Source organism: Rattus norvegicus, chromosome 17 (assembly GCF_036323735.1).
Source record: "Rattus norvegicus strain BN/NHsdMcwi chromosome 17, GRCr8, whole genome shotgun sequence".
Lineage (NCBI taxonomy): Eukaryota > Metazoa > Chordata > Mammalia > Rodentia > Muridae > Rattus > Rattus norvegicus.
The window spans coordinates 77279599-77302500 of record NC_086035.1 but is presented as its reverse complement, the minus strand read 5'-3'; the positions used below and the strand labels follow the sequence as shown (position 1 = coordinate 77302500).

Genomic DNA, 22902 nt, shown 5'->3' with positions numbered 1-22902 from the left:
ATAGTGAGAGAGAGGGAGTCACGAGGCCATAGATCATCAGTCTTTGGCCTTCTTCCAACTCTATGTCCCACCTCAGTACCTGTGATGCCCCAGCAGCCCAGATGGCCTCAGACTTTTACCAAGGATAGCTTGGAACTTCTCTAATCCTCCTGCCTCTACCTCCTGAATGTTAGAATTAAATGTACTCAACCGTTCCTGATTCCAGGTTACGTAGGAACAATATAAATTTATCTCTCACATTTATGAGGCTGGGAAGTCCAAGATTATGCAGTAAACTTGGTGTCTGATTAGGGCCCTTTCCCTGACTCCCCCCATGGTCTCCTCATGTGTCCTTTCTGGGTGGGAATGGCTAGTAAGGAGCTAGGAAGCCCTTTATTAAAGACATCCCCAACCCTAAGAGCCCCACCCTTAGGACTTCATCACTTACCACAGGCCTCACCCAAATTCCATTGCCTGGTTTAGGGAACAGGTCTGTGTGTGTGTGTGTGTGTGTGTGTGTGTGTGTGCCTCTGTGTGTGTGCCTGTGTGTGCGGAGGCCAGAGGTTAATACTGGGTAACTTCCTCAGTGGCTTTCCACTTAATTTTTGAAGTAGGGTCTCTGGCTGAACCAGGATTTCACTGACTGGAATAGACAGGCCGGCCAGTGACTTGCAGTCTCTACATCACCAACACTGCTATTCCTCCTACTCCACCCCCACATCCCCACCACCCCAAATCATGTATATGGTGCTAGGAATGGAATGAGGGCCTTCCGCATGCTACGCAAGTACTCTGTCACTGAGCTATGCCTCCAATCCGAATTCCTTCTGCTGTGATTGTGGGTATTCATGTGGGTGAACATGTGTGTGGGTCCATGTACGTGTGTCTGTGCATGTGGGGGGGTGAGTGTGGGTGTGGGTGTCATACGTGTGTGGGTGGGTGTTTATATAGGTGAACATGTGTTTTGGTGTGCATGCTTGCACTGCACATGTGTGCACGTGTGTGTATCTGCGCATGCACATGTGTGCACAGCTAGCAGTAAGCCCCAGGGATCCTCCTGTCTCCTGCCTCACGGACTTCGTTATCACATGCCTGCCTGACTTTTAAATATAGAACAGCCAGCATTTTACTAAGCTGTCTCCTCAACCGCCTCTTATCCCCCTCCCTTATTTTAGACCCTATCTTCCTATATACCTGTCGTCTGCTCCAAAGCTAAAGGAAATCATCCCTCCTTAGCCTCCTGAGAGCTTAAATCCCAGTCATGCACAACCATGCCTGGCTCTAGGATCTATTTTATTTGACGCTTTATTTTTTTGATACTGTGACTAGGAAGGCTGAGGCATGACGACTCCAAGGAGAATTCACATTGCATGGAGTTGGTCTCACTTAGCTGTAGAATCTTACGGATAGAATGCACGTGAGGCTGCTACAGAGGTAGTATGTGAAAGAGCAAAGCACCTTGGGAATGGGAAACTTCTTTTAGAATCGAGTGGTATCCCACGTACATACCTGCAAGAAGCGCTCTATCCGACAGGATGAGTGGTCAGGCCCGGCTCCATCATAGCCGTGTGGAAGGAGGATGACAAGGCCACTCTGCAGGAGCCACTTGGCCTCGCCTGGGAAAGCACAAGATGGGGATTTCTCGATGAAGCAGGAGCACACACGGACAGGGCTTGGGGGGATAGAACAAAATGCTAGTGTGGTTTCTGAGCCTCCGAACGGCTTTCGTCACATGCATCTCCTAACGTGGCAATTCTGCACTTAGATAGAGACACCCACTTGAACGTGCGAGTCTGTGACATCGAATGCTTTGGGCTTTAGTGACTAAGGAGACCGACTCAATGGCAAACGTCCCAGGGTCTCAGACAACCCTGGGATTGGGACATATGGCACTCTGACTTCACTCTTGAACAACTCTGAGCAAAGACAAGCAGCTCCTGTCATGCTCACAGTACAACATTGGTCACTGTCTTTAAATAGAGAGCTGTAGACACTTGAGAACAGTCTGTGGGGGCAGAGGAAGCAGCTCAGGTTGTAAAAGACTTGCTGCGTGAGTATGAGGACATGAGGTCTATCCCCGGCACTCACATGAAGAGCCGGACTTGGTGCACACTTGTAATCTTGAGAAGCCAGGAGAGCAGAGAAAGGTAGATCCCTGGGGCTTGCTGACCAGCTACCTTAGCCTCAGAGGTAGGTCCTAGGTAGAGTTAGAGATTATCTCAAAAAACAAGGTGGAGCCAGCAGTGGTGGCGCACACCTTTAGTCCCAACACTCTGGAACCAGACACAAGTGGATCTCTGTGAGTCTGAGGCCAGCCTGGTCTACAGAGTTCCAGGATTGCCATGGATACACAAAGAACCCCTGTTTCAAAAAACCAACACTAGAAACAAAACAAGGTAGCTCGATCCTGAAAAATAACACCTTAGGTTTACTTCTGGCATCCATATGTTCCTACCCCCACACATATGCATGTACACTTGCACACACATGTACACCACACATACATGTATACCAGCACATTCATGAACACACAAAATGTAGTTTATGAATGCGTCATAATCTAGGTCCCTCAAACACTTTTCTTCCGTCTGAAAAGTTGCAGATTTCACAGGAATCATCGATCCGAACCACATGGTATCACCATGTCACCACAGAGTTCTGGTTAATTATGCTTCTCCACATATCAGCCACATAGTTAGGAGGTCCGTCTCTGCTCCTTGCAGCCAGACACACTCCTCAAGACGTGGGGGACGTGAACATGCTGGAAACCGGCTAAGATACTCTTCCCAGAAGCTCATTAAACTGCCTGATGTCTGGCACGTGGCTCTAGATAAAAGGGTGATTCCCCAAACTCTCTGGGGACACCTCGGCACAGAGAATATCAGAGGCAGCGGTGACCCCTTTCCATTCACTTATGATGCGAGACCAGAACCAGCCAACACCTAGCCACTCGCTAACACCAACCTCCAGAGATGAATGTGTCAAAGATGATCTGGGCTCCATTGAAGAAATCGCCAAACTGAGCTTCCCAGAGGGGCAGCAACTTTGGGCTTTCGATGCTCATCCCGTATTCAAATCCCAAGACAGCCTCTTCTGACAGCGGGCTGTTGCTAACCTAATGACGAGGGGGAGAAACGTGCAGAGACTTAGTGTAGTAAAGCTTTGCAGGGACACAAACCTCCCAGAAGGAGGGGCTTGGAGGGAGCGTTGCTCTCACTCTTCGTCCTTCCTTTCCTGTGTCTCTGCTGACCGCTCAGTGTCTCTGATGTGGGAAAGTGAGGACAGAGAGGAAAAGAGAAGGCACTGCAGCACAGTCCTTTAAGATGTCCTTCAAGAGTAAGTAGCACAAGGCTGGAAAATGGCACAGTATTTGCAAGGCCCTGGGTTCAATCCCCAGTGCCATCAAAAATGTGGATGGGGGAGGGGGGTTACTTGAAGGGGACAGGTAGCAAGATGGCTGAGCAGATATCACTAAGCCTCACAACCTGAGTTCAATCCCTGGGACCCAGAAGAGAACCAACTCCTGAAAGATGTCCTTTTACACACACACACACACACATACACACACACACACACAGGAGTATTTACACACACATACTCACATATACACACTCACATACACATGCACACATCCATACACACACATGCATATACGCGCATTTACACACATACTCACATATACACACTCACATACATACACATGCACACATTCATACTCACACATGCATATACGCGCATTTACACACATACTCACATATACACACACATGCATACACACATACATACACACACCCATACACACAACACATACACACACCCATGCATACATATACACATACACACACATACATACACACATACACACAACACATACACACACACATACATATACACATACACATACATACATACACACATACATACACATGTACACATGCATACACACGCTCACACATGCATACACACATGTATACACATACACACATGCACACACATGCATACACACACTCACACAAATACACACACTCTCACACACACACATACACATTCACCTACACACACGTATACACACACTCACACACGCACATGCACACACACGCATGCACACAGTCACACACACGAATACATGCACTCAAATACATACAACACATACACATACATATAACACATACACACATGCATACACACATACATATACACACTCATACACACAACATATACACTCACAGATGCATGCATATAACATACACACACTCACATACACAAACTCACACTCACATATACATGCATAAACACACACACTCACACATACACACACTCGGACACACGCATACACACTCACACATACACACACTCGAACACACGCATACACACTCACATACACACAGACATATATACATACATACACTCACACAAACTCATATATACACACATATATACACATATGCACACACATGCATACACACACTCACGCACACATATACACACACCCACACACACACTCTCACACACACATATACATACACACTCTAAAACGTAGTAAAATTAAAGATTAAGCAAGATAATCCAAGTGGTAATAGTGCACGCCTAATTCCAGCACTCAGGAGGCGGAGGCAGGTGAATCTCTAAATTCACGGCCAGCCTGGTCTACAAAGTGTGTTTTAGAACAGCCAGGGCTACACAGAGAAATCCTGTCTCAAAAAACAAGAAACAAACAAACAAAGAAAACGATTTATTTCTCATATGGTATACTTTTAAACAGAAATTAAAATTGCCACATAATTTTTCAAAGGTGTCATAAAACAAAGCTGGAAAAGTTATGATCTAAAAGCCTACCTGTGTTTAGACCTGGTACTGTAGCGTCCGATTTGTATAGAACAAAAGAGCCGTCATGTTAGCACTGACAAAACAGAACACACTAAACGCCTTGTTAGTGCTTAATGCAGCAAGATTCCAAAGCAGTCTCAAGAAGGACAGAGAAAAGTGTCTCTGGGTGTGTTGAGGGATGGAGGAGAATGTCTTTACTTGAAGCAAACACACACTGCAGGATGTCAGGTTGGAAATCTGCTTTCAAATGGTTAATGATGAAGGAAACATTCCTTATATATACCCAATTTTAAAAAAAAAATCAATTCTGCATTCGTCTGACCAAGAATTATGTTTGAAACGGTCTCCCGCTGTAGCCCAACCTGTCCTGGAACCTCACTCCAGCTGATGAAGCAGGAGCTGAGCCATGTGCCCTGGCCCTCTGATGTACCAAAACTGACACTAACTATCAAATCACACTTCAGAGAAAACCTAATTTGAGGTGGGGGGGGGTTGTGGGGGAGGAACACACAGGCTCAACACTTCTTCCCCAGTTCACAAATCTGTCTTGATCCAAAGATAGTTTTCAGAAAAGGTTAAAGAAAGAGCTCTGTCTCCTTAAAGAGCTTTCACCAAGCTCAAGTGAGGGGACAGTCTTGAAACCCACATCTTCTTCCACCTTTGAAGGTAGAGGATCTCACTGAACCCGAGGTTCACAGATCCAGCTAGACTGGCTGACGAGTAAGGCTCTGGATCCTCGTGTCTTTCCCTCCCTAGTGCTGGGATTGCCGTGCCTGGCTTTCTACTGGGTGCTTGGGAATGAACTCATGCTTGCATCAGAAGCACCTGACTGACTGACCAAGCTCTCTCTCCAGTCCCAACAAACACACAGGTTATATTCTCAAACCAAAACCTACAATTGGAGAGAAGGCGGTGGACTACTAAATTTACTTTAAAGGAATAATCAGTTTCCATAAATATCATGAGCTGTTCGCTAAGGTAATTGTTGGAGACACAAGAATGCAAAGGCACATGTTCTTAAGACCTTAAAAAAATCCCAAGAAATGCCTGTGGAGCAAGAGCACCTGGAGGAAGTGTTTCTACTGTGTTCTGTGTGGTTTAGCACACTAGAGATGCTGGCTTCCTGTGCACACCCTTGATGGACCTTAACTGATCACAACAGTTTACAGACTGCAATGTTGACTTCCCAGCTACGTGATGAGACCTAACAACAGATAGGCAGCCAGGACAATCACTCTAGCCTTCAATCCCAGCTCCAGTGTGGCTCTCATTAGTTCCCTCCAAGTTTACAGACCTCCGTGGCCTTCCACTCAGCACTCCTCTATTTTAAAAAAGTATCAAACACAAAGTTTCTGACATCTGAATTCGGCTGCTTTAAGAATCTTCTGCCTGACTCTTCTGGTCTCGTTGGCCTTGCCAGTAGAAGCAAGATGACGAAAGGAATGTCATCCTTCAGAGAGAGTCTCAATAAGACACACACGCTGTGCCGCCGATGTGGCTCTAAGGCCTACCACCCTCAGAAGTCGACCTGTAACAAATATGGCCGCCTTGCCAAACGCAAGAGAAAGTGTAACTGGAGGGCCAAGGCTAAGAGACAAAACACTCGTGGGACTGGAGAAGAGGCACCTAAAGACTGTCTACCACAGATGCAGACATGGACACCTAAACCCAGGAGGGCAACTGTGGCAGCATCCAGTTCATCTCGAGGATTTCAATCCGTCATAAAATAAATGCTCTGGTTTCGAAACCAACAACAACGACAACAAAGAATCCTCTACCTGCCACGCAGGGTCGCATGCCCGGAATCCCCAGTACTTGAGCGGTAAGACAGACTGGAGAGGAACTCAACATTATCTCTACCCACAAGGGAATTTGAAGGCAGCTTGGACTCTATAAGACTCCGTTCCCCAAAATAACTGTACTGGTTGGTGCAACCATACATAGATTTGATATATAAATGTCTTACCTCCAGAAAGCCCTTCTGGTTAGGGTCCATGTGGTTCAGAGGAATGTAGACATCATCAGTGTTCTGGCAAACCACCATTGCATGCCTTTGACTGAAAGTTCCACGGCCAACATCTTGGCCACTCAGACGAACATTGAAACCTGAAGACAAGCAAGCGGGGGAAGAAAAGCAGATTGCTGTGCATAACCAACATGAAAACAAGCCTTAGTCCTAGTGTCCTTTGTGTTTTGAGACAAGATCTACCAACGCTGTCCACACTGGTCTTAAACTCTTGGGCTCAGTCTCCTGGGGAGCTTAGTTAAAGGTATGTACTGCTGGGCTGGAGAGATGGCTCAGAGGCTGCTGCTCTTCCAGAGGTCCTGAGTTCAATTCCCAGCACCCACATAGTGGCTCACAACCATCTACAATGAGATCTGGTGCCCTCATCTGGTAGGCAGGCACACATGCAGGCAGAACACTGTATACATGACAAATAAATAAATATTTTTTTAAAAACTTGTAAAATAATGTACTGCCACACACAGCTATTTGATATCTTATACACTGCTCACTCTGAGATGTTCTCTTAGAATAAATATATCTTCCGTGATGCTGGAGAGATGGCTCAGTGGTTAAGAGCACTTGCTGCTCTTCCAAGTTCAATTCTAAGCACCCATAAAAGGTGACTTGTAACTGCCTGTAATTCCAGCTACAGAGGGATCTGAAGACTCTGACTTTCTTGGACATTAGTGTGTGTACACACTCACAGAGACTCACAAACACATATCATTAAAAGCACTAAGAAACTCTGCCTCTGTCTCTGTCTCTCCCTCTGTGTGTGTGTGTGAGTGTATATGTGAGTGTATATGTGAGTGTGAGTGTGTGTGTGAGTGTGTGTGTGAGTGAGTGTGAGTGTGTGAGTGAGTGTGAGTGTGTGTGAGTGTGTGTATGTGTGTGAGTATGTGTGAGTATGTGTGAGTGTGTGTGAGTGTGTGAGTGTGTGTGAGTGTGTGAGTGTGAGTGTGTGTGAGTGTGTGTGAGTGTGTGTGTGAGTGTGTGTATGAGTGTGCGTGTGTGTGTGTGTGTGTGTGTACCTTTTCTATATAGAAGGTCTATAGTAAGTGTGATATTGGTAAGAAAGGAGAGTCATTTCTGGCCCTACAGTTTTTAAAGACTATCCTCAGCACATCCACAAGTGAGCCCTGTGAATTCTAGTTGTGACTGCACTTTTGCCTATACTCTGGTGAAAGTGCTTAGCATGCCTTCTAACCAAGGAGCACCTTCAGGTTAGAAACCCTCTAATCCATGAAAGTGACAAGAGGCCACTGAAACTCCAAAGACCACATATAACTCAGGGCGCTCAGAGCATTTTCTGCTAGCCAAGAAGCTAAAGAGAAATGTCTTACCTTGAGCAAGTAAGGAGCCCAAGGCAAGTGTTTCTGCGGTGGCCCAGTCAAGATTGGTTCCATTCTTCACCTTCTCCATTCTTGACTGCAAAAAAAAAAAAAAAAAAAAAAAAAAAAATTAAGAGGAAGAGAATAAAACAAACTTTTAAGGTTTTATTTTATGTATGTGAGTATGTGAGTACACTGTAGCTGTCTTCAGACACACCAGAAAAGGGCATCAGATCCCATTACAGGTGGTTGTAAGCCACCATGTGGTTGCTGGAAATTAAACTCTGGAAGAGCAGTCTGTGCTCTTAACTGCTGAGCCATCTCTCCAGCTCTAAAACAAACTTTTAAAACTCTATAGCCTGAGAGATGGCTCAGTGGATACGAATGCTTCTTGCTCTTGCAGAGGACCCAGGTTCAATTCCCAATGTGCATATGGTATTACACAACTATAATTCCAGTTCTAGGGGGCTTAATACCCTTATTTGACCTCAGTAGGTGCCATGCATACAGGTGACACATATGTATACAAAACAGTCACACATGAAAAATAATATGAATAAATCTAATTTTAAAAATAATTCTTGGGGCTGGAGAGATGGCTCGGTGGTTAAGAGCACTGACTGCTCTTCCAGAGGTCCTGAGTTCAAGTCCCAGCAACCACATGGTGGCTCACAACCATCTGTAATGGGATCTGATGCCCTCTTCTGGTGTGTCTGAGGATAGCTACAGTGTACTTATATATAATAAATAAATAAATAAATGTTTAAAAAATAACAATCTTTAAAAGAATTCACATCCTTTTCTGTCTTTTTCTTCTCTTTGTCTTTTTTTTTCTCCAGCACTGGGGACTGAACCCAGGGCTTTACACCTGGTAGACAAATACTCTGGGTGTCATGTGGCTTTAAAGCAGGCAGGAGAAGCATGTACTCAGGAAGGAGTCACCTCTGCTGAGGTGTGAGGTGATGGAAAGGGAGAGGAAACCTCTAATTCTCTATTTCTACTTTTAAAGATGTATTTTTATTTTATTTCGTGTGTATGAGCGCTCTGCTTATATGCACGGATGTAGATCACATGCATACCTGATGCCCACAGAGACCAGAACAAGGAAACTGAAGCTACAGATGGTTATTAGACACCACGTGGGTCCCAGAAACAGAACCCAGACCCTAAGAAAGTGCAGTTAGTGCTCTTAATTGCAAGACCATCTCCCCAGCGTCACATTTTCTATGTAAACTAGATGGTGTGTTTTGTTTGTGAGAATCCTGCTAAAACGTGGCTGTAGAGATGGGATTGGCTGCTCTTCTGGAGGACCTGGGTTCGATTTTTTTTAGCACCCACAACGCAGCTCACGACTGTCTGTACCTCCAGTTCCAGGGGACCTGGCATCCTCACACAGACACACATGCAGGAAGAACTCCAATGCACACAAAATAAAAATAAATTAAAAACATTAAAAACGTTAAACGGTTCTGCTAAAATAAAAACTTAAAAACAAAGGTAGGGTTTTAAAATGATTCAGAAGGCACAGGTCCTACATCAGTGGTTCTAAACCTTCCTAATGCTGCGACCCTTAATGGTTCCTCATGTTGTGGTGACCCCAACCATAATTATTTCTGTTGCTGCTTCTTATCTGTAATTTTGCTGCTGTTATGAAACATGATATAAATATCTGTGTTTTTGATGGTGACCACCATAAAAAGGTTGTTTGACTCCCCAAAATGGCCACGACCCACATGTTGAAAACCACTCTTCTATATCCATGCCTAGGGAAGCTAAAGATCTTTAACTCTTTGTTTTCCTAATTTTAACAACAGAAAGTCCCACACTGTTAAAAAACAAAAACAAAAACAAAAACAAAAAAACAAAACCTATCAGTCACTGGCAAACCAGTGACTTTAAATATAAAAGACAGTACCTAAAACCTTAGTATGCTTAAGGGTATAAATGGCCATCCCTGGGGTATGTGAGTTGATTTTTATTACTTTATTTAAGCTTCCTGGAAGAATTATAGTGTTTTCTGTTCACTGGAACAATCAGCCATATTTCTGTATTTTTCTAATGAGCATGCATTTATATATATGTGTGTGTGTGTGTATACATATATATACATATATGTATGTATATATATATGTATATGTGTGTATATATATATAATGTGCTCACCATACCTAAAATCCCATAGAGAAGAACAGAAATGAAGAAAAGCCAAACCAACTGAACCAAAGTTCCAAAACCAGCACGGGGGATCAGCTGCTACAACCCAGTAACATACGATAAATATTTCTCCACAACTGGAAACATCAGAACAGCATCGGTTTCTTCGCTGAGAGGAAAATGGAAAGCAGCGAGGGGTCCCGTCAAGGCTTCCCACCTGAACATACATCTTTAGCAGGTGGCTGTGTAACTGCAGCTCCTCTGGAACCTCCACGGACTTCACGCCAACGAACCGTAGCAGCTCCAGCGGCACGCCCGTGTCCCAGGTGGTGACGCAGGCTGCTGGCTGCACCAGGCCCTGCCAGCGGGCCTGCAGGTGCGGGGCCGGGGGGCTGTAGTGGGCCACATTGGCCAAGTGGCCATTTAACTTGGCGTAGTAGGAGGCTTTTATGTCGGAGACCTCCTCCTGCGTCATGAGTCCGCTGGCGATGAGGTGCTCTGCGTAGGTATCAGGAATGCTCTTTCGAGCTCTGTTAGAAAGAAATGGGTGGTGGGAAATAGAGACGGGGTTGACCTAGTGCACACAGTTCTGAAAGAATCATTGCCAAAGGCATTGCAGGATGTTATTATCCTTAAAAGTTCTGCAACTAAGGCTCACTGACTGCTCTTCCAGAGGTCCTGAGTTCAAATCCCAGCAACCACAAGGTGGCTCACAACCATCTGTAATGAGATCTGGGGCCCAACTCTGGTGTGCCTGAAGACAGTTTACTTGTAGAATAAATAGATAATTCTTTAAAAAAAAAAGTTCTAGAACTACATAGAGACAGCAGCTGTAAGACACTGTAATATATTAAATGTTTCAGAATTGTTATTTTTAAATACTGAAGGAGACTGGCGTTTTTACTTTTTAAAAATGCACCTCAAGAGTTTAAGCGTGTTTGTTGCTCTTTCAAAAGGATCTGAGTTCGGATCTCAGCATCCATGTTAGGTGGCTCACAAATGCCTGTAACTCCAGCTCTAAGGAACCAGACCCCCTCGTTTAGCCTCTGTGGGAACCTGCTCGACCTGCTCACAAACATGTGCACACAGATTCACACTGATAAACACACACACACACACACACACACACACACACACAAACATATCTCAACCTGCTCACAAACACATGCACACAGATTCACACTGATAAACACACACATCCGTTCAAATAAAACTGCTGGGGATGCTAGCTAATCTAACCTAACTGGTCAACTCTAGGCCACTGAAAAATCCTGTGACACAGGAGGTACCTGGCATTAATGAGGATGCTTCTACTTTACACACACACACACACACACACACACACACACACACACACAAAGAATTTCTCAAGCTACTTCCTCTCAAGGTAAAAGGAGGTACCTGAGTGCAGTTTAAAGAACCATGGAAGTCCCACTCCTAATCCTGTCAGTCATACTAACTAGCCTCAATCAGGTTTTACCCAAGTCCTCTTACCTAGTCTTGCTAATCGCTAAGGAAGTAAAGCTGCCCTTTCTCTGCCTAATGAAGAGAAGTGTGTAGGAGTAAGGGGCACTCCTGGGCCTTGAAAGATGATCACTACGATTTCTCTAGGGCAGGCGCGATTTATGTGCTCATCCCCCTTCAAAGTATCTGTGAGAAGACAGGAATGCAGAATGGCTGGCAAGTTCAGCTGCCACGAACATCTGGGTATTAATCAAACGACCATCATGGAGAGAACCAATCACCACATGCTGTCCACACATGTGTATACACACACACACACACACACACACACACACACACAGAGGCACACACTTACACAGTCACACACACACACACACACACATATATATACACACACACACACAGGCACACACTTACACATACACACACAGGCACACATTCACACAGTCACACACACACACAGGCACACATTCACACACACATACACACATATATACACACACACAGGCACACACTTACACATACACACAGGCACACATTCACACACACACACACACATATATATACACACACACAGGCACACACACACAGGCACACATTCACACACACACACATATACACACACACAGGCACACACTTACACATACACACACAGGCACACATTCACACAGTCACACACACACACATACATATACACACACACAGGCACACACACACAGGCACACACACACAGGCACACATTCACACACACTCACACACACATACACACAGCTCTAAGTTGAATCTTCATTACCAAAAATATGAGCCGTTGATTGATTGATGATAATGATGAGAGGAAGAGGAGGAGGAGGAAAAACAGGAGGAGGAAAACCAGGAGGAGGAAGAAGAAGAGGAGAAGGAGGAGGAGGAGGGCTAGCATGGTATTGAAGGAAAACTTGTAACTGTACCTGATGATTTTGTACATGACCGGGTTGGTGAAGAAAGGTTCGTCCAGCTCATTGTGACCCCACTGCCTATAGCATAACAAATCAATAATCACGTCCTTGCGGAACTGGCGCTGATACTCAAAAGCAAGTCGTGTCGCTCGGACCACTTCCTCTGGACTGTCTCCGTTGACATGGATGATGGCACAGCCTACTAGCTTTCCTAAAGAAGACCAAGATTTAAGAATAAAAAAGGCCAGTTACCATGGACAACCGTGAGATGTTTCCCAAGACACACTTCCCTAAGGGGGGACACAGCCCTGCAACCCAGGGGTAGTCTATGTATGAAGGCTTTGGAATTCAGCTGACTAGTCTCAGGTCCACGAGGCTGTGTGTCACTGGAGGAGATGGAAATCTGTCTACTGGTTATTGAGCATGCTCAAGGGCACCGTCTAGGGGTGACCCAGAGGACCTAGCTTTGAGTCCCACATAGTGGCTCAAAACTGTGTGTAATGCCAGACCCCAGGAAAGCCACACTCTGAGGACAGTGACAGTGTACTCATATACATGAAATAATATTTTAAAAATTATTTTAAAAATTAATTAAATAAAATAAATTAAAATGCGATGACCAGCAAGACTCACTGTTCTGAGCAAACTAGAAGTCTACAAATTCCTTGTCTGGATGGCACAGCATAGCAATGGCAGTTCAGGTGAGCTACTACATACCAATGTCACTGCTGTATAAGGACGACCTTCCTCTCTCAGCAGGCGTGGTGTAACCCAACTGGTTATTGACTATGAGATGGATGCTCCCACCGATTCTGAAATGTGGGAGATTAGAGAGCGTGAACGTCTCCAGAACAATCCCTTGACCGCAGAAGGAAGCGTCGCCATGAACCTGAAACATTCATCGGATGGAGGAAGCAAAAATTAGTAAGCTTAGGTTTTCCAATGGAAACAAACTGCGTGACAATCCCAATAGAAACACCAGCCACCACCCTCTTATCGCTCCCCTCACATAAAAACAGAAGCTTTCAGGACTTCTTTGTGTGAAGGTACCTTTCAAAGAATAATACCATTTCTCCCTGCACGCACAACATTTTAGCATCTACAGCAGCAGAATGGGAGGAATAGCTACCACATATGCAGTGAGAGCATCGACCCAGGGGTTCCTTTTTTCTGTGCTAGGGATTGAACTCAGGGCCTCATGCTTCCCAGTCAAGCACTCCACCACTGGGCTAAGAGGCCAGTTTCAGCTCTAGGAAATTCTGCATGAAAACAGCCTTAGGATGTGAGAAATAGGATGTGCAAGCTGACACGAGGGGTAAAAGTGCTCCCCTCGCAAACCCAAACACCTGAAGTGGACCCCTGAGACCCACATAAAGGTAGAAAGACAGAACTGACCCCACAAAACTGTCCTCTCACCTCCACATGCATGTTGTAGCATACACACACACATAACACATACACATACACACCACACACACAAACACACCACACACAAAGAACATAGAACACACACACACCACATTACATACACACACCACACACAACACATAGACATACACACCACACACAGAGACCATATACCACACATGCACTACACACACACATACCACACACACATATACCACACACACACATACACACACACACCACACACACACATAACACACACACACACACACACACACACACACACACGTCTTTGAGGAACAGTGCACACCTCTGAACTCCTCCTCTCCCCAGTCACTTACCGCTGAGGAGAGACAGAGAAGTAGCTCCCATCACCAAATCCTGCCCGCTGCCAGGAACATAAGAGAGGAAGGGGATGCCACACATTAAAGCCAAGATACGAGAGGCAAGACGATAACATAAGAAGAAAAGGTTTGAAAAATCGCAATGAAAGGATATCTAACACTCAAAGCCAGAATATCAGAATATCCCATGAAGCCTGGCAGAGAAGGTGGTTGGCGCGGGCAGCTTTTTATTTAAAGCCTGCTGCAAATAATAAATGTATCATGAAAATGTTCACAAATAATTTTTTTAAAGTCTGGAATTCTCCTTTCTCAAAATGTCATTCCACTTTCCTCTTAAATATCTGCAATCTCCAGCCATATCTACCAATCCATTGTTCTTTCTGGCACACACACACACACACACACACACACACACACACACTCGCGCGCCTCCAAAACTCCACGTACCTGCAGGCATATGACTTTGTCCCCAGGCTGAGCAGAACCATTTGGTGAGTAGTCCCCGTCTTCCTGAGACTGCTGCCTGCCACGAGTTTTCCCTACAGCCACGGGGTTAATAGCTTCCAGGTGTGAGGGGTTGGGTAGCATTGTCACATGGAGGGGTCGATGGGCCCCAAAGTCTAGGTCCACTGAGGAGGTCAGATGGGACAGGACGTCACCAATGGCAGCAACGTTTTCTGGAAACTCACTTAAGCCTCGCATTTTACGGAACATCAGCTATCACAACAGAAACACAAGGTATAAACAGGTCTTATTTCAGTGGGTCGGAAGGGAGCTTAAAGAAAGATGGGCAGTATGTAAACTCCTTTTATAGTGATTGCAAGTGTGCATTCTTTAAAGACAGACGCAGCTCTCTAACTGCTGGGTGGCTCGGCACTACTGTGAGTTCTTCAGAATCAAACGGCCGCCAACATTGTTTTACAGTAATTTTAGAGTTAATTACCTGTCTGTGTGTGAGCTTGTGTGTGGGTGTGTGCACACAAGCACCGGTCTGTACAGACTCCAGAGGAAACTGGACCCTTCCGAAGAAACACCTCCCTGGAATGTGACTGTTGGTGATTTCACCAAACATCCCAGTAAGCTCCCTGGAGCCTACCGTCATGGGTCCTGGGAACTCAACTGAAACCTTCTACAAATGGGCTCCTAACTACCTACATATCTCTTCCAGTTCTTAGTGACAATATTTTAAGAGGAATCTAACACAAGATAAATAACAGTTTCTTCTGTCTTGTGTAGCTTTTGAAATAACTAATCAGTAGTGAGTTCAGTCACTGTATCTCCATAAAATACAAAGAAAGAAAAATAAATTTAAAAAAAACCCCGGGGTTGGGGATTTAGCTCAGTGGTAGAGCGCTTGCCTAGGAAGCGCAAGGCCCTGGGTTCGGTCCCCAGCTCCGAAAAAAAGAACCAAAAAAAAAAACCTCCCACAATTTAATCTTTTTGTAATTCTATTTTGGGAAGGTGTAAATTTTTGTTTTGTTTGGTTTTTGAGGCAGGGTTTCTCTCTGTAGCCCTGGCTGCCCTGGAAAATCTCTGTAGACCAGGCTGCCCTGGAACTCAAGAGATCTGCCTGCCTCTGCCTCCCAAGTGCTAGGAGCAAAGGCCTGCTCCTCTGCTGCCACCAGCACCATCCCCAACCCCCACCGAGGCCGAAAGCGAAAGTCTGAGTTAGCTTTCCACCCAACCAAATTCCTACTTCCAAATGTCTACAGTCTTAGCCACATTGAAGGGTTGCTATTGACTCTGAAGTAGTAGATCTTAATGCCACTGACTATTTTTAAAAGGCTGTTTGGGGGTTGGGTTTTTTCACACGTGGAGTATGAGAGGATCTCATAAGCAACATCCCAGGTTTCTGGAGAGAGAAACCTGCTTCCAGATTCCTTCCGAAGCTAGATCTGGAGTACGGTGGACCAGAGGCAGCTGAGAACCTGTAGCTGAGGCTTTTGTGGTGGTCCTCGTGCACTCCAGACTGACAGACAGTACACAGCCCTGCCATGCAGGCCATCGGCACCTATACCCTGCGAGATGGAGTTTAACAAAGCATGGTCCTGGCGCTACTCCCCACACATGGGTACTAGGACCATGTGAATGGGACCAGCAGGCAGGTCACCATGGCAACGGTAGTGCTGGAGCGGAAGTGCAATGGAAACACAGTTGTCCAGAGACCAACACTACTCCAGCAGCCATGACTTTGGGATGTGGAACTAGTGGCAAGGGACGATAAAGCTGCTCTAATCATCAGTCCTACGGAGTCCCCAGGGCAACCACACCACACAGGTTGTGGAGGAGTGCTTCTGACAGTGACAGTAAGTCACTGTCCCTCCAATCCTGTCAGGGAATGGTGAGGAAGGTCGGCCAGGCCCATCACATCAATCTCAGCCAAAGTCACTGCAATTGGGTCACAGATGCTGGTGACATCAGCATCTATCTGATCACGTGGAGGAATACTTTAGGAAGTCCAAACTCGAGCCTAGGTCTTTAACAGGACACCTAGAAGGCAGGGCTGGAGGATGTTCCCACAAAGTCCTCTGCCTTCCGGATCCTTGAAGCCATTGCCTCTGGCTTCCATGGTGGCCCTGTGGTGGTTTAAATGGGTGGGCCCATAGGTTCATATATTTGAGTGCTTGGCCCCTAGTTAGCATAATAGTCTGGAAAGAATTGGAAAGAATGATGGGGTGCTGGAAGAGATGTGTCACTGGGGGATGGGCTTTGAGGTTTCAAAAGCCCAAGCCACGAACACTTAGCTCTTTCTGTGCCTTGTGCTAGTGGATCAGATGTAAGTTCGCAACTATAGGTAAATTCCCCTATAAGTTACCCTGGTGATAGCATCTGTTCACAGCAACAGAAAAGTATCTGAGACGTGGTCTGTGCTACAGGAGTCAAAGCTCAAGCCTGGAAAAAAAACTGTTGATGCCAACGCTGTGCTGGGCTCCACTGTGCGTGCGTGTGTGCGTGTGTGCTTGTGTGTATGTGTGTGTGGTGTGTGTGTGAGTGTGTGAGTGTGTGTGCGTGTGTGCGTATTTGGTGTACGTGAGTGTGTGTGTGTGGTGTGTGAGTGTGTGAGTGCATGTGTGTGTCTGTGTGCATGTGTGGTGTGTGTGAGTGTGTGTGTGTGGTGTGTGTGTGTGTGGTGTGTGCGGTGTGTGTGAGTATGTGTGTGTGTGCATGTGTGGTGTGTGTGAGTGTGTGTGTGTGGTGTGTGTGTGTGGTATGTGTGGTGTGTGTGTGGTGTGTGTGTGTGAGTGTGTGTGTGTGGTGTATGTGAGTGTGTGTGCGTGTGTGTATGTATGTGTGTGTGGTGTGTGTGAGTGTGTGTGTGTGGTGTGTGTGAGTGTGTGCATGTTCGTGTGTGTTGTGGCAGTGGAAGCACAGAGGACAACTTTGCTTATCATTCCTTGGCCACCATGCACCTTGAAGAAACAAAACGAGCCTGAATCTCCCCCGGGAAGACTCTAGAAGAACATTATGGAAGAGTCAGTCTCAAGTCTGCCTGTGGGCATGAAGCTTCACCCCTCCACTAAGCTATTCCCCGATTAGTTTCTAAAGGAAATGACCACCATCACCTTCATTCTGCTGCAGTCCTGCTCTGGCAAGAACCACAGAAAGTCTCCTCGAGACATCGGGGAGGCTACATCCATGAAGTCTCATCAAGATGGCTGCCCAACACTGGAAAAAATTTCCTGAACAAAACACCAATGGCTTATGCTCTAAGATCAAGAATCGACAAATGGGATCTCATAAAACTGCAAAGCTTCTGTAAGGCAAAGGACACTGTGGTTAGGACAAAACGGCAACCAACAGATTGGGAAAAGATCTTTACCAATCCTACAACAGATAGAGGCCTTATATCCAAAATATACAAAGAACTCAAGAAGTTAGACCGCAGGGAGACAAATAACCCTATTAAAAATGGGGTTCAGAGCTAAACAAAGAATTCACAGCTGAGGAATGCCGAATGGCTGAGAAACACCTAAAGAAATGTTCAACATCTTTAGTCATAAGGGGAATGCAAATCAAAGCAACCCTGAGATTTCACCTCACACCAGTGAGAATGGCTAAGATCAAAAACTCAGGTGACAGCAGATGCTGGCGAGGATGAGGAAAAAGAGGAACACTTCTCCATTGTTGGTGGGATTGCAGACTGGTACAACCATTCTGGAAATCAGTCTGGAGGTTCCTCAGAAAATTGGACATTGAACTGCCTGAGGATCCAGCTATACCTCTCTTGGGCATATACCCAAAAGATGCCCCAACATATAAAAAAGACACGTGCTCCACTATGTTCATCGCAGCCTTATTTATAATAGCCAGAAGCTGGAAAGAACCCAGATGCCCTTCAACAGAGGAATGGATACAGAAAATGTGGTACATCTACACAATGGAATATTACTCAGCTATCAAAAACAATGACTTTATGAAATTCGTAGGCAAATGGTTGGAACTGGAAAATATCATCCTGAGTGAGGTAACCCAATCATAGAAAAACACACATGGTATGCACTCATTGATAAGTGGCTATTAGCCCAAATGCTTGAATTACTCTAGATGCCTAAAACAAATGAAACTCAAGCTGGATGATCAAAATGTGAATGCTTCACTCCTTTAAAAGGGGAACAAGAATACCCTTGGCAGGGAATAGAGCGGCAAAGATTAAAACAGACACAGAAGGAACACCCATTCAGAGCCTGCCCCACATGTGGCCCATGCATATACAGCCATCCAATTAGACAAGATGGATGAAGCAAAGAAGTGCAGGCCGACAGGAGCCGGATGTAGATCTCTCCCGAGAGACACAGCCAGAATACAGCAAACACAGAGGCGTATGCCAGCAGCAAAGCACTGAATTGAGAATAGGACCCCCGTTGAAGGAATCAGAGAAAGGACTGGAAGAGCGTGAAGGGGCTCGAGACCCCATATGTACAACAATGCCAAGCAACCAGAGCTTCCAGGGACTAAGCCCCTACCCAAAGACTATACATGGACTGACCCTGGACTCTGACCTCATAGGTAGCAATGAATATCCTAGTAAGAGCACCAGTGGAAGGGGAAGCCCTGGGTCCTGCTAAGACTGAACCCCCAGTGAACTAGATTGTTGGGGGGAGGGCGGCAAGGGGGGAGGATGGGGAGGGGAACACCCATAAAGAAGGGGAGGGGGGAGGGGGATGTTTGCCTGGAAACCGGGAAAGGGAATAACACTCGAAATGTATATGAGAAATACTCAAGTTAATAAAAAAAAAAAAAAAAAAAAAAAAAAAAAGATGGCTGCCCAAACAGGACCTGAACATCAGACGACTGAGTGGGTTGTACCATTGTGCATTTGGGAGTATAGGAGTTTGGGGTTAGGTGGGTGGGATTGTGTGACAATAATTCAAGGTACATATAAAATGGTAGCCCATGAGCACTAAAAACAAACAAACAAACGAAGCAGCCACACACAGAAGAGGAACCTTACCTCTGGAGGTAACTGCAGAAGGCCTGTCAACAGATTCAGCCTCCCTCTGTGGGGCATCCCGATAATGATGTCCGTTATACCGCCATAGGCTGACAATTTCAGCAACTCGTGAAAAAAGCCCATCATGCTCTCTGCCCCTTCACCTCCGTATCTCTTCACTGTGGCAAACTTGGTGGCCAAAAAGTGGTCAAACTCCTACGGAACAGACCTATTAGCTGCTGGGAGACAGTCAGGTGCTCAGGAGAAAGGCAGGTAAGTTTCGTGTGGTTTAAGAAGGCCTGGATTATTCCAGTGGTCACCTCTGTGTCCCTCCACTACAGATCCACAGGCCTTATGGGATAGTGCAGCTCTGCTAAGGACCCTTGACACCAAAGGAGCTATAGAGGGAAGACCCGAGCAGTAGAATCACGGATCTGGGAACAGCCGCCTTCTTTCTGTATTTGCTTTTCCAGACTTAAGGCTGGACTTGGCTCCATCTGCTGCTTGGTCTAACACAGTAGTTCTTGTAGAGGCTGTGTGGTATTTTGTCACCAAGGTCTAATGCTATCCACTCGCACTGGTGGGAACAGGCTTTTTATTGATCTGTCATGCCTGAGACCTTACCGCAGCCCTGGGGATTGGGTTCGACCAGTTTACACTGAGAACCTCTGCCCAGGAATTAAGCAGTCTCTTCGGGAAACAAGAAGAGAGGTTTAATCTTAAGGACTTGGTCAGTTAAGCAGACGAATGCATCAACACACTCTGGTGCCTCAGAGGACCAACAGCTCACACGCTACGTCATCCACTTCGCTGGTGCCTGGAGCGGAGTGTTGCCAGTCTGTTGTGCTAAGCAGTGGGGAGCGGCAGGGACAAGGTCTAATGCCCTCTTTCTTCTCTTCAGTGGTGAGCTATCTTTGCAGGAAACGAGAAGACCTGGTTCACTGATATTAGCTAGTACCCATTTTTACTATTTTTAGCTATATGGTTGTCGGAGCGTACATATTAGTATGGGTGCCCCCAGAAGTCACAAGCATTGGCTTCCCTGTCGCCAGAGTCAAAGATAGCAACATGAGGTGCCACGTGGGCGCTGGGACTTGAACCCGGGTTCTCTGGAAGAGCAGCGGGTGATTTTAACCACTGAGCCGCCCTCCAGCCCCTAGCTGATACTGTACATACCTGAGATTCTAGCAGTAGTTTCGACAGGTGTTTTCGCTCTTCTGTGGTAAATGTCTCCTTTTTCAGTTCCTCAAACCTTCTGGCAAACCAGTCTTTCTCCTCCTGGCTCTGCAGCTGGGCGGTTTCAATAGAAATTGGCCCACAGTAGATATGGTTCAAATAGGCCAACACTTCCTCAAGAGAAGCCTCTTCTTTGCCCATGTTTAACAGTCCTGTGAAATAGAACCAAAGGGATCATTTTCAAAGAATACTCAACCACACAGAAGATAAACCGAGGGATGGAACACAGTCGCTGCCTCGACTGTAAGCCTTCCGTTACAGACGGAATCAATGATTATTAACATCTTATCTAAAAAACAATTGTGGGAAATTATATCCAGGATCTCTCACATAACAAGCAGGCATTCTGCCACTGAGGTATAGCCTCTGACCCATCTAGACCTTCTCTAAAGGCAAAATTAAAATTCTGGTTGATGGCCATGAGGTGGTGAAAACTCGATGGGAAGAGACCTTCCTTCCTTGTGAGGACAGCTCTATGTTATGTCGGTTTTGATTCCACTGTAATTTCAGACTAAAATTTAAAACTCTTAGGGTAGGAATGCATCTCAGTGTAGAGCTCTTAGCTGTCATGCACAGGACCCTGGGTCTTATTCTTGCACCACAATAATACTGATAACACATGAGTAACATGAGATAAACCGTGACTTGTGATCCAGGCCTAATTTTTCTTTTTTTTTTCTCCCCGGGAGCTGGGGACCGAACCCAGGGCCTTGCGCTTGTTAGACAAGCACTCTACCACTGAGCTAAATCCCCAACCCCAGGCCTAATTTTTCTGTTTGTTTTGTTACTGCTTTAGTTTCTAGGCCAGGGAAGAAATGGAATGAGGGGGTTTGGGCTTTGGAATGAGAGCAGAGCTAGGCTGTTTCCCACCTGTGCTGTGTCAGGTACACATTACTTAGTTTCCTGAGTCCCCTTCCATCTATGGTAGTTTGGATGAGAAGTCCCCCATAGGTTCAGGCATTGGAACACTTGGGCCTCAGTGGTGGTGCTTGGGGTGGTTTATGAGGCCATGCTGGACGGATGACGTCACTAGGATTAGGCTCTGAGATTTTAAAAGCCACATGCCACTTCTAGTCTAGATATGTGCTCTCTGCTTGCCGCTCCAACAGATCTCACACCTGCCTACCACACTTCCCCACTTTTCAGTAATGAGCTTTCTTTCTCCCCTCCGGAACTGACAGCCCAAATCAACCTTTCCTTCTCTAAGTTGCCTTGGTGGGGGTACTTTATCACAGTTGTAACAAAGTAACTAAGACACCATTTCTTTTTTTTTTTTTTTTTTTTTTTTTTTTGGTTCTTTTTTTCGGAGCTGGGGACTGAACCCAGGGCCTTGCGCTTCCTAGGTAAGCGCTCTACCACTGAGCTAAATCCCCAGCCCCTAAGACACCATTTCTAAACTAAATACGGCTATACAAAGACTTTTAGGAGCAGCTATGAAAATGAACCAACATTCTATATGTAAAACCTGTGGTACCAACATGTTTGAATTTTTAAATACTATATATAATATTTACGTAATGGGGTATGTAATATGCATTCAATCATACGTGGCATATGAAGATAGGAGGGAAACTTTAGGAGCTGGTTCTCCCCTTTTACTTCGTATGTCCCACCCACTTGGTGGTAGGTACCTCTACTCACTGAACCATCTTGCCAGCCTACCCTGTGTTTTTTAACACAAAGAAAATAAGAGCATTCTAGAACTTCAAGACAGCTCCTTTTGGAAGACAATTCAAAAGATGCCTTTCCTTGTCCCTTCTTCCAGTAGAACACAACCCACAAGATA

At 45.6% G+C, this 22902-nt stretch overlaps 1 protein-coding gene and 1 pseudogene across 3 annotated transcripts in view; one reads left to right on the top strand and one right to left on the bottom strand.

The window, feature by feature from the left end:
- Positions 1-22902, bottom strand: part of Dhtkd1 (dehydrogenase E1 and transketolase domain containing 1) — a 73563-nt gene that overhangs the window by 13574 nt on the left and 37087 nt on the right. For 2 of the 3 annotated variants that reach the window (XM_063276635.1, NM_001025720.1), the window contains exons 3-12: positions 21057-21268; positions 19902-20096; positions 14897-15166; positions 13416-13587; positions 12711-12909; positions 10517-10829; positions 8158-8242; positions 6773-6912; positions 2944-3094; positions 1489-1595 (exon numbers count right to left, since the gene is read on the bottom strand). In XM_063276635.1, the coding sequence (XP_063132705.1) occupies positions 1489-1595; positions 2944-3094; positions 6773-6912; positions 8158-8242; positions 10517-10829; positions 12711-12909; positions 13416-13587; positions 14897-15166; positions 19902-20096; positions 21057-21257 (1833 nt within the window). In that variant the 5' untranslated portion in view covers positions 21258-21268. The other variant, XM_063276636.1, reaches the window with a different exon arrangement.
- Positions 5923-6815, top strand: LOC134482607 (large ribosomal subunit protein eL37-like; annotated as a pseudogene).